The sequence below is a fragment of the Eucalyptus grandis genome, chromosome 4, assembly GCF_016545825.1.
Source record: "Eucalyptus grandis isolate ANBG69807.140 chromosome 4, ASM1654582v1, whole genome shotgun sequence".
Classification (NCBI taxonomy): Eukaryota; Viridiplantae; Streptophyta; class Magnoliopsida; order Myrtales; family Myrtaceae; genus Eucalyptus; species Eucalyptus grandis.
The window spans coordinates 34,643,186-34,655,464 of record NC_052615.1 but is presented as its reverse complement, the minus strand read 5'-3'; the positions used below and the strand labels follow the sequence as shown (position 1 = coordinate 34,655,464).

Genomic DNA, 12,279 nt, shown 5'->3' with positions numbered 1-12,279 from the left:
ACGGACTCGCTTATGTCGTTTCAATCTTCTTGTTGCGTTTCTCGGACAAGATCAACATATATAGATAACATGTTCGTGGTTCATAGGTATTAAAATATCAAATACCACTCATTTGTAGAATTTCTATGTGTATGATCTCCTTCCACTCATTAGTAACGGTCCCACATTCTAATACAATGTCACGATCATTTGCTCTTTATATGTGCGTGGGCGTTTTAAAACAGAGAAGATACATGAGAGAAGGACAAGGATAATTCGCAAAGAAAGACAATTTCCTATCAAAAGGGCAAATTGAAAAACTTGTCTTATGACCCATTTAGATCAGGTTTGACAACGTTGATATTTAGTCAGCTAATTTGCCTGCTTTTAGTGAAAACTTATGGGACAAAATTGAATGCCACGCTCGAAGAAAATTCCTAGTTTGGGACTTTCTGCTGTTACGCTGTGATGATGTGATCACTTAGCAAATCGGAACCGCCTCTGGAGAAGCAAGGAAAAAGCAAAGAAACCTTGGTTTGATTCTCATCTGGGTTTTGATCACGCCGCTTCTGTCCTCTTCTGTTTGTCCGACACGTGTGCGTGCGGCGAAGGCTTCGGTCCCAGCCGGCGATGACGAAAATAACTGGCCCAGAATTCTCGGGACTAGCACGTTGCAATAACTTTCCGGCCACATCGGTATCGTCACAAAACAATGAAGGGGCCGAGGCACGCTTTACGCGAGAACCACGTGTTCTTGGCGTATGTCGACCTTATCGTTCGGCACGAGGGCGAGCCACGATCGAACCGTGGCGACGAAACGGCACGAGATGCCGCCCCGATCGGTCGAGAGCCGCCGGATCGCGGACGGCTTTTGCTGGGTTTGGGGCGCAGCCAATGTACCGGCGCATCGATTCTGTCCTTACGGATTTCGGAATCTAGAGACAAAAACAAAGGAGCGAGGGGGACGAGCGTGTTTGTCGATGTCGTCGAGTTCCTTGCTACCTAAGCGATGATGAGTCAGCTTCGGATCTCCGCCCTACCTCGCGTGGCCTTTTTTGTCGAGGATTCCCCCATCCTTATCTTTCGAGTGAAAAGGAAGCTTTTGCGAAGCAGAAAGTTCTTTGAAACTTCAGGAAATTGGTGGCCTTCAGGCTACATTCTATAATTGAGCACTCCCTTTTGCTTACCTGCGAATCCAATTGATCCCAAGATCGATACGGACATACCTGCTTTTTTATTCCTAGTCTATCATTTAAGTACGGAAATAAAGACGGCACATCTTTCGCGAAATAATTTGTTGTGAATAACTCCTCGGGCGTTCTAGTTCTGGCCTTGCGTGGATGGTTCGACTATGATCGAATTTATAACTACTTGGTCAAAGGAGGATGGGAAGTGGTAGCCAGCGTTAGAGGGTTTAGACAAATAGCGGCTCTGATAAGCTTTTTAGGATGACCAATGGGGTAAAATTGAACCGAGAAAGAGCAATAATAAAATTATATGTATATAAATGAAAACTATAGTTAACTCTCGAAGATATCTTTTGACGTAACGGCAAACTTTACTTTAGAACTCCATTATTAAGTAAGCTCGGGTTAGAAGACTACTAGAATGGGTGATTTCTCAAGGAAGTACTTGCTTGTACGTTAAAGAATGAAACCGTAAGATTTGATTTAACATGGATCAAAGTGAGTAATACATTAAGTGACTTAATCTAGAGATGTCACGGGACTGGGAGGAAGAAAGCCGGCCCGCATGACCAATTCGAGTCACATCTCTACTATGTATAAATCGAATCTAAAAGTCACTTTCAACCTTGAGCTTTTAACAAAGAGACCCAAATTTTGTCAAATCCGTATGGGTCACATTAACATACATTATGGTTTCTCAAAATCGAACAAACACATAAATTGTAGTTTCAAAAGCGATCGATCGAACCCTCTTTTGAATTCAAAAATCCCAAACCCCTTTTTCGAATTCAAATTGAGATCACCCTTCTCATGCACACAGGTCGAATTTCACGCTTATTTGCCAAGTCAATCGAACCTTTGACCATTTATTTTTATCCTTATACATTATCCTACTTTCTCCTTTTTGCGTGCACGCTTACCCTATAATTAAAATGCCGAAAATACAAAGACTGATCCAAAAAAAAAAAAAAAAATTTGAACGCAGATATGGCCGAATCCGATTTGGTCAAGAATTATATTCGTCGTGTGCTGTTAATTTCGCATCAAGAATAATAATATTTTTCGATCGAGAGAGAGCATCATAAATCTCCTCTCAATAAAGATTCTACAATTCTTTCCTAAACTGCCACCTTGTCGCTTCTGGAATTTCATTCTCAGAATTTTGATTTCAAGAATAATATAAAAAGAAGGACAAGTTGGGTTTCTCCATCGCCCACGGGTCCCATGTCCTTTTCTCCGGCACGTGCTTGTACGTATCAAAGCACGTGCGGCTCCTTGCCCTCTAGGTAGGCATGGACAAAGCTCATGTACACCGGGCCGCCATGCCCTCGCAACATTAATAACTTCTTCCGCAGCCTCGTCGCGTGGATGCTCGGTGGCCTCGAGAGCCATCGGTTGCACCGTGAAGGATAGGATTTCGGACGAGGTCCGGAGAATTATTGATTCATGTGATCTCGACGTTTTGCAATTGCGGGCGCATAATGAGTTAGGTGGAGAAAATAATGCGACCCCGAAAACCTGAATGTGGAACATTGTATGTGGAGAAAATGGAGGATAAAAGCGTACGTCGACGTGACCAACTTGTGTTCCGACGACTTTTGGGTACGATTTAATGTCGTTAGTGAAAAAAAGAGATTAAGGGAGAGGAGGAGGAGGGCAATGTCCGTAGTGGGCCGAAGTGCCTTTAATCAAACTCGAAATCATGCTTATCTCGACCGCTTGTTAATAAACTCGGGTAGTGGAAGGCAGATTATCGTATATGTGAGTGTCCATAAGGAGCAGAGATTTGTCCATTATCTGACTAGCATATTTATAAATTAGTAGTATAGTACGTCCATAATAAATTTTTCTCAAATTAATTTTTGTTGTTGCAAATCATCATATATGAGTGTCTCCATAAGGAATAGAGATTTGTCCATTATCTACCTATATATATGTATTACCAAAAATTTCAAATTGGTACGCTCATAACAAATTCATCTTAAACTAATTCTTTTGATCATTAAAACCCTGAAATTAATACATTTGTGATAATTTTATATTCTGTTAGTTTCTGTTAAATTTTAATGCCAAATTATTAAGTCATATGACACTTGCCTGTTGAATGGCGTAACTAATTTGATATTTTACCTTACCTGTGACTTTTCATGATAAAAAAAAATTAATTTGAGATAATTTATTATAAGTATATCGATTTTTTGGTAGTAAAAAAATTAATCTAGTTAAGAAATTAGTTAATGATAAATTCACTACATGTGTATAAATTTGAAGTTTTTCGTAATATTAATTCTTTAAATTAAATTGTAGTTCATCCCACCTCTTGGATTTAGACATGTAGGCGGTCGGAATCTCATCGTCCCAGAAAAGATTTCGACCACACGCGTGGCCAGACGTTAGAGCCATCAGTTACGTGAGCGGATTTTCAGGGTCACGCCGGACATAAGAAAACCCCGCGGAGTAAAAGCTCGTCAGTGTTCCTTAAATTAGGTGTATCAGTACACACACCATCGTGAGATTTTTACGCGGATTTGAGAGTAGCAGTAAAGCCGGGCGACGTTCCGAAGCTCCAAAAGGGCATCGCGTATTTTACCTTCTTGCCCCCCCCTACCCTTTTCCAGTCAACAGGGAAGCTTCCTAAAAGCGGGAGGTCAACGCACGCCAAACACGACCAAGACCAGCAGAGTTGCGCAGAAGCTGCCCCGGTGGAAACTGCGAGATTGACTCCCGACACCCGCGAACACGGCGGGGCGGTTCCCCCGAAGTCAAGAGCAGGACCACCGTGGACCGCCCCGTGCCCACCACCCACCATCCCCTCCGCCGAAGACCTTGATCCCATGAACACGGCGTTTTCCCATTAGCTTTTTTTTATGTCGGAGTGCTCGCTTGTCACACGATTGTTTCGATCGCGCTGCTCTCTTCTTATGCGGATCGGATGGGACGATTTCTATCGTGTCGTCCTGTTCGACGGGACCTTGGTACTCAAACTCGCCGATTGAGTTGAATATGTTGGGACTATAGATACGATCCACCACTAAGTACATTACTACAATCTCGCTTGTTTGGACGTGTGCAAAAGAAGTGAGAACCACTTTGTACTGGATTGGACGGCCCAAAACCAAGGTTCCCATATGGATCGGTTCAATTTTCAGTTCCAGTTTACTGGAATTAGTGTAGAATTAATGAATACCGATCATGTTCCTAATTTTAAGTGTAGAGCCGTCCACTCACTCATTTGGCCAAAACAGGTATATATATATATAATTTTTTTTTTTTTAAGTTTTAATTTATATATAGTCTCTCTTCGTCTCTCACCTCCTCTCTCACTCTCACTCTAGGTGGCCTCTGGCCTCGTCAATTTCTCTCCCACTCTTGCTCTGGAGTGCCTTTGCCCTCATTGCTCCCTCTATCACCCTTGCTCACTGTTGCTTGCAGCCTTCAACCTCATCACTGGCTCTTAAGTCTTGTGCCCCTTTTGAAGTGGGGACATTTCGACTAGTTTCATAAACTCACTTGGGACTTGGACAATTGCAACCAACGTGCCATTTCCAGTTCCAAATTTCAATTCAGTCCTTAGCAGGACGTTACTAGTTCTAGGGTGTGGAACCATTCACCCGTTATTTCGGACCAAATCGATACATTTATAATTTTTAAGTTTTAATTTGTATGTAGTCTTTCCTTGTCAATCCCTCCCACTTTCACTGTAGATTGCCTCCACCCTTGTTGCTCCCTCTGTCACTCTCGCCTTGGATTGTCTTCAACCTCATCACTTGCTTTCAAGTTTCACGCCTCTTGTGAGGTTGAGGCATTTTGATTGGTTTTGTAAACCCACTTGGGAATTAAACCACGAAAATTAAAAATGTTTTCTCTTGTTTGTGGAAAAAGGAACTAAAAGAATATGTTTACAACAGTTTCTAGTTGACAATTTCTCATAAATTTTTATGAAAAGAATCTATCTTTGAAATCTATCTTAGCGACTGGTTTCCAATTCTACAATGGAACCATCTATCTTGAAATTGATCATTTCTAATCTCGTGATGATGTACAATCAGCAAAGGCTATTAAAGCGTGAATCGAGCTTATAACGTTCTCTCCCTTCCCCTCTGGTCCAATCACACCTGATCCAATGACGCGTGCTTTCGTACGCCTCATTACATAAGACTACATAGGTAAGTTACCATGAAATTGTGCGGAAGCAAGAGAGCCACTTCACTCGGTTGCATTATGAGTCGTACAGTTGACCAAGAAGATAAGAAAAGGTTGTGGAATTTTGGGTCCAGTGCCGGGAAATTCATGGACGAGACGGATGAACTTGCGCGTAGGGGCAAGTGCTCAATCCGCGTCGACATCATCTGATCCTTCGATCGGATTGCACCGAGTCTTGGAGTTTTGTGCGACGTGCTTCAATAATTCAATTGCATACGCATCGTCAGAAAGGGATGGCGAGCGGAGCATGGAGACCCATTTTTTTTCCTTTCCTTTTCCTTTTCCTTTTCTTTTTGTTTGGGAGATTTCTCTATCTAAAATTGTCAATTTATTTTGGAAGAAAGATGATGGGGGGTTGCTCATTGTATTCTGGCCTATGAATATGATGCACATAACGATGAATTTCGGTCGTCCAAATTTTATTGCTGTTGGATGACAGGATATGTGACGACAAACTCAATTAGACTCTCGAGCGTAACTAATGTTCGGCTCCCCTTATCCCATCGGGTCGCAATGTTCAATTATTCACCTGTTGCATCATGCGGTTGACTAGGTACATTGCTCTAGACAACGATGTAAATCCACTAGTTTCAGAGGAACGAAATCCTTAAATCTGGAGAAATCAAATGTCGAAAGGCCCAAATTCTGTTTCCTATTTCGGGTCGGATAGAAAACCTACGAGCCCATAAGGTAATGAACTGAAAGACCACTTTAGAGCCAAAAATGGACCTCTGGGCTTGTTCGAGCCCTATGATGGCCCATATAAGCCCCTAATGGAAGCCATAGAAGACACAAAAACGTGGAATTATAATGTCGGAACACCTTAATTATTATTATTTTTTAAAAAGCTTCACGTCACCACACGTCACCTCAAATCTTTTCAACGGTTTTTTTTATAAAATATTGAAGTCCTCTCATTTTCGTTGAAAAAGAAATTTAAATATGACTAATTTGGTGTATGTCAAACTAGACAGCCTCACCCGACCAAAAAAATAAAATAAAACTAGACAGCTTCTCAGGCGCATCCATGTATATATTATGTCCATCAATCCGCCCGATCTATTAAGTGACAACGACTTACTATAATAAAATTTTATTTGACAAAATGTAAGAACAATAGTGCGCAAAAGCGAGGGGGGGGCAAATATTTGCATGATCAAAATTCGAGAAAATGATCTAAAAAATCCTAAACTTATTATACTTTAATTAATTTGATTATAAACTTTTCAATTTTATGAATTAAGCAATAATTTTTTTTTCACATTTTGCTAATTTTAGTTGGAAATTATTGATGTGGACGTCGACCATTTTACGTGGTACAATTAGCGCTAAAATGGACAATTTTTGTATTTTTATGGTTTTTTTTTCTTTTTCTTCCAAGCCCTATGAGAGGCATTAGCCAACCCTTGCTAGGCACAAAGCCCTCACCAACCTCGAGTGAGGGTGGTGGCCCTTGCCTAGTGATTGATGAGGGTTGCAGGTCCCCACTTGTGATTAGCGAGGGTTGCCCGACCATTGCATGTGATGTGACCGGTGAGGGTTGATCAACAACCATCGCCATACCTACTAGGAAGAAAAAAAAAAAGAAAGAAATTTAAAAAAATTGTCTACATTAACGTCGATTATCTTACGCACTATTGATGTTTACATTAGCGATTTTTTAATTAAAATCATTAGCGATTTTTTTTATTAAAATTAGATAGATTAATTCAATTGAAAAATATAAAAATATTTAGAATTGAATTAGCACATATGTAATGATTAGAATTGAATTTGTCATAAGTTGATGATTTTTGGATAATTTTTTTTTGGAATTTATTTTTTCAGTCCGAAGGAAATATAAAAAAGAAAAAGAGTCAAAGTTTACTTTCGGTCAATTACGGTTTTCTCCTCTTGAGTTTCGACGCAGATTCGTCCTTGGGCATTAGTTATTGCCCGCTAATCAAGGGGAGTCTGCCCTTCAAAGCAAGGAATCAATCAAAGGGGCAGGGAAGGACGACCGATCATTCATTCATAAATTCTCTTCACATTTATCTAATTCAATTGACACTCATTTTTGGCAGCAGCCACAGGAAGACCAAGTCTATGCTGACATTTTCCACTACAACATTAATAATAATTAATTTATCTAGTCTACACAAGTAACCGTACACAGAAATCAGACCGCCGGTCCACGTCGTTTAATGATTCGAACGATTCTGTCCGGAGCAATTTTTGCTGAGCAGAAGAGCAGCAGCACGCTGTATTTGACACTCTGGACAGACAAACCACACCCCATTTTGACTCCATTAACGCACGCGGCGGTATTTCTCGGGCGCTCGTTCGTGCTTGGACTTTGAAACATTCCTCCGAACGAAATAACCCTAATCTCGATTCTATTGATACTTGACAATTTGGCTATTTAAATCAAGTTACATGTGATTTTGCTGGCTTCTGGGATAGTGATGATCATTGTCTGCTAGTTTTGACTTAAGGTTTTCCATCTAATTCATGATTTGGCTCCAGATTTTTTATTGTATCGTGTGGATATTGTCAATCCATTGATTTTTTTGGACATCGACACTTCATACCATTTGCTTTAGCATCAGGGTCCTTGTCATAGAGAATGATAGATTGAGATTAATTTATGTCAACGATGTTCACGCAATTCTTCGTTCAATCCACGTTGGAATGAGTTATGACTAGTGTGAACGTAATACAACTTGATCGTTAATATGGGCGGAGTCGTGGATTGTATATACCTTAAGAGATAAGCACAAGACGTCATCCCTATATGAACTAGGGGGGAGACAGACATGTGATCAAGAGTGTTAATTTAACTCCATTCAAGTCGATGTCACCATTGAGGTAGTTGGCAATAAAGCTATGCAATTTGATAGGTTCTATCTAGGAATCGGATCGAACCATCCTGAAAATCTTTGGTTTCAAGTTACCATTAGAACTAGTTCAATTCTCAATACAAGGAGGAATCGCCCCAATCCCGAGTTCCCACTGGTATGGGTGAAGAACCCTCCAGGAACTGGATCTAACAGATTGAATTTGGAGCCACTTTATAAACCTACAAGCCCAAGTTTTTCTCTAAGCATCTCTTTCTCTATCTCTATCTTTTTCTCTACTCTCTCCAACCTCACTCAGATACTTCATATCTCTCTCTCTCTCTCTTGCGCACGTGCATAGGCTCACCCTCCTCGATGCCTCGCTTGAGGCTCTCCTTTGCTCGCTCAACCTTGTTCACTTTTTATTTTGAATTTTTCTGTTACTCATATTATTTTTGCTGTAAAATATTAAAAGAAAATTGAACAAAAGAAAAATAGGTCTTCTGGTAAACCCTAGAACTAAACTTGAAAATACATAATAGGTTATAACATTGATTTTAGGGCCAACAAGATAGATTTCAAGTTCCAAAAATAAAGAATCAATTCTAATAGGAAAGGTTCTAGGTTTCAGATCTAGAATCTACTCACCCTAAAACTTATCACCCCTAATTAGCTAAATTGAATGAGGCTTAATCTTAGATGATTTGGAGCCTCCTCTTTTGCCCCTCAATCTCCGGAAAGTTAAGAGACATTTGCATCGTAAATTCAACCTACTAATAAATGTTTGATTAATTCATGCTTCATACCAATTTGCATATGAATGGTAAGTGGTGATGGGCCTCTCGGGCTTAGTGAAAATGAGTAGTGGCTATGGTTTGAATTGTCCATTCCGACCTTGAATATATCACTTCCATGGTAACGTCAAGGGGCTCACCGATGTCAGTCACTCTTTCTCATCCTTTAATTATATGATAGTCCATACCCTAGGCAATGACACCTGATCTCGACAATTCCCATGCTCAAAATTCGGGAAGATCTTGCTAGCCTTTCATTGGCAGGAATGATCGCTATACTCTCTAAAGCACGTCATCGTCCTCGAGCCATAAGGACGCGACACGTGTTTTTAGTTTGTCCAAGAACGGTCCGATTGGTTCGACAAGAAAGACGAGGAGAGGAACGATGAGCAAAGATCATTCAATCTTTGACGAGCCCGTTGCTCACCGGAGATTCAGAACGCGGACGGCGCGTCCCCGGCCGAAGCTGAAGTGACTTCGTCAAATTTGTGCGCTCTTTGACCCCCCCACCACAAAAGCAAAGTTTTCTAGAAGAAAGTCGAGGGTCGGAAAATAAAAAAGGGAAATTCCCATTTCCTCCGTGGACCCAACCTTAATTTCAGCAAAAAGATTTTACATGCGACGCGCGCGATGGGTTTTGCGTTGCGTTCCTCGTGGAAAGGACCATTTCACAAGCAGGAATTGTCGCGAGGGCGGTTGACAGGAACAGCCAAAGTCCCCTCCCTATCCCCCTCTTCGCGAGTTTTTTTTCTTCCTTACCTTTTTGACTCTGCTCTGCTCTCCTGAATCTCCACTCGTTTTATTAATAAAAATCGGGTAGTTGAAATTCCTTCCGGTGGACCGAGATTTGGGAAAATTCAACGTCGGCCGATTTGCCATCATGACGATGAACCACTCGAGAGTTACTAAGCCCTTCTCAATACTCGATAAAATATCACGCATAGTATAATGACAGCTCGATAAATTTCGGTTGGGGCATACCCGCGTCGTGTGAGGCTTTCTTAAGCGATTCTAGAGCTTTTATGGCATGGAAACTTAAGTTATGGACAAGTGGGCCTTGTCGGTCCGGCTAAACGAGCGTTAACCAGGATGAATGCCGGACCGAAACTTAGGTGAACTTGGGCGAATAATAAGCCGAAAGGTTTGTCATTAAAGTGACCCGATCGAGAGGGCACGTACTAAACTCGAGCGGCTTGAACAACGGAGGAGAACCAGGCCCGTGCCTGAGATGTGACCCCGTGACCGGTCCCATTCGCTCGGCAAAAATCTGGTCCCACCCTTTCCTGTAGCCTCCCCTGTTCAGATTTCACCGTCACCAGCCCCGCACGTGTGAACGGTCGGACCAACAGGGATCGAACCCGCGTGGCATTTCCGTAACCCGAGTCCGGTCAATCTCGCTTCGCTGCGCTGCACTCCGACGACGACTCGAAGAACCCAATTCGAAATAAAATGAAATAAAATAAAGAAAGAATGAAGAAAAGGAAGAGAGAAGAGAACCGGTTTGGGGGGGGGGTCGCAAAACGCGTCGTCGTTCGATCCGCCCGGGTTTTCACCCAAAATCCAACGCCAACCAATCCATAACCACTTAACCAGGGGACGACCTAACCACGGTTAAGTTCGCGTGCTTCTCATTTCCTCAACCCTGGTCAACATAATCTTCCCCCTCCTCTTATAAACCACCACCCCCGCACGATCGGAGAAGAAGACACCACGCAGCAAAAGATCACAAGGACTCGCAGTCGCAGCACAGAAGCACCCAGTCGAAAGCAGAATTCGGCAGGCAAAAGGGCAAGCAGCCGCCGTTAACGGCCCGCCGACAGAGCTCGACGAATCGAGGGGAGAAGGCCGGAGGGGAAGAGGTGGCGGAAGAAATGGCGGCGGCGATGTACGTGGACGAGGAGGAGGTGTGGAAGTGCGCGAAGCACCCCACGCGGCGCCGCCGCAGCGGCATCTGCCCCAAGTGCCTCCGCGAGAGGCTCGACGGCCTCTGCCCCGACTGCGCCAACCTCCGCCCCTGCAGCTGCTGCGCCTCCCTCAACTCCTCCTCCTCCTCCTCGTCCTCCTCGTTCTCGCGGTTCTTCACCGGCGAGCCGGCCGGGGCCGCCGTCGGGAAGGTCTCCAACCTCATCGACTCCGAGCCCTCGTTCCGCCGCTCCCGCTCCGTCGCGGTCTCCTTCTTCCGGTCGCGGTCGAAGTTCGTGAGGGACCTGGACGCCAACGGGGACGGGGACGAAGGCGGCCGCCGGCAGCGACCCGCGGACTCGCCGCACCGGACGCCGTCGTTCTTCGGCCTGTTCCGGAGAGACAAGAGCAGGAGAGCCGGACCCGGCGCCGGAGCCGAGGCTGCGGAGCGCGCGTGCGGAGGCGACTACGACGACGCGGCGTCGGAGAGGGCAACGATGATGAGGAAGTCAAGGTCTGTGGCGGTGGGTTCGAACCCGCTCGGCGGCGTCGGCGGAGGGGCCGCGCCGGCGAAGGGGAGGAGCTGGCATTTCCCGAGCCCGATGAAGGTGTTCCGGCAGCCGAAGATGACGAAGGTGATGGGCCAGGAGCGGTCGCCGTTGTACAGGGGTTGAATATCGAATCGCATTAAATTTCCTGCATACATAATACTGAGTTTTTGAACGAGCGATGCTGCTGTCGTGGGTTGTATTGTATTGTATCCGTGATGCTAACAGAACACGTAGAAATCGAAATTCCCAAAGGCAAAGGCAATAACGTTTTCATTTCACTTCACTTCGTCCGGTTCTGCCTTCATCTTCTTGAGATTTTTTCAACCGACGATCACTGATAAGCTTAGAACTAATGGGATTTACAGTAGTTGGTGTATAAGAATAAAACCCATGAAGGGTCGACGTCAGATTTGTCGAGAAATTCATCAACTGATTGTAATTGTACCATGCACATCCTCTCTCTCTCCCCCTCTCTCTCGTATTCTGTTGTTTGAAACTTGCATGTTTCTATGTCTGAAACTGAAGTTAAAAGAATATGGATCCTCGCTGGATGAAGATGGATGCATCGTTCCGGACATGTGATCATGTACATGGATTTGGTGAATCCATGTGCGGTCTTGCATCCACCGGATTCAAGCGGCTTTTTCTTCTAGCTTTTCATGGGAAGATTCACGCATCCAACCAAAGTATCCGAGTTCCAGACTTAAAATCTATGCCTAAAAAAAGCCTGTATGCTGCTCAGGGAGTTGCATTGATTGCTGAGTTTTGCAGATACTTGAAAAAGGGTCGCTTTGGACGGTCCAGCTTTTTCACTGGGTGCAAAGGTAGGTTCGGCGCATTCACGCAC

General features: G+C 43.7%; 1 protein-coding gene across 1 annotated transcript; it reads left to right on the top strand.

Moving 5' to 3' along the window:
• The first annotated feature begins 10,581 nt into the window (after positions 1–10,581).
• On the top strand, positions 10,582–11,883 carry LOC104442024. Its single transcript, XM_010055314.3, has one exon. The coding sequence runs from the start codon at positions 10,851–10,853 to the stop codon at positions 11,553–11,555; it is 705 nt and encodes a 234-aa protein (XP_010053616.1). The 5' UTR covers positions 10,582–10,850; the 3' UTR covers positions 11,556–11,883.
• The last annotated feature ends 396 nt before the right edge of the window (positions 11,884–12,279 follow it).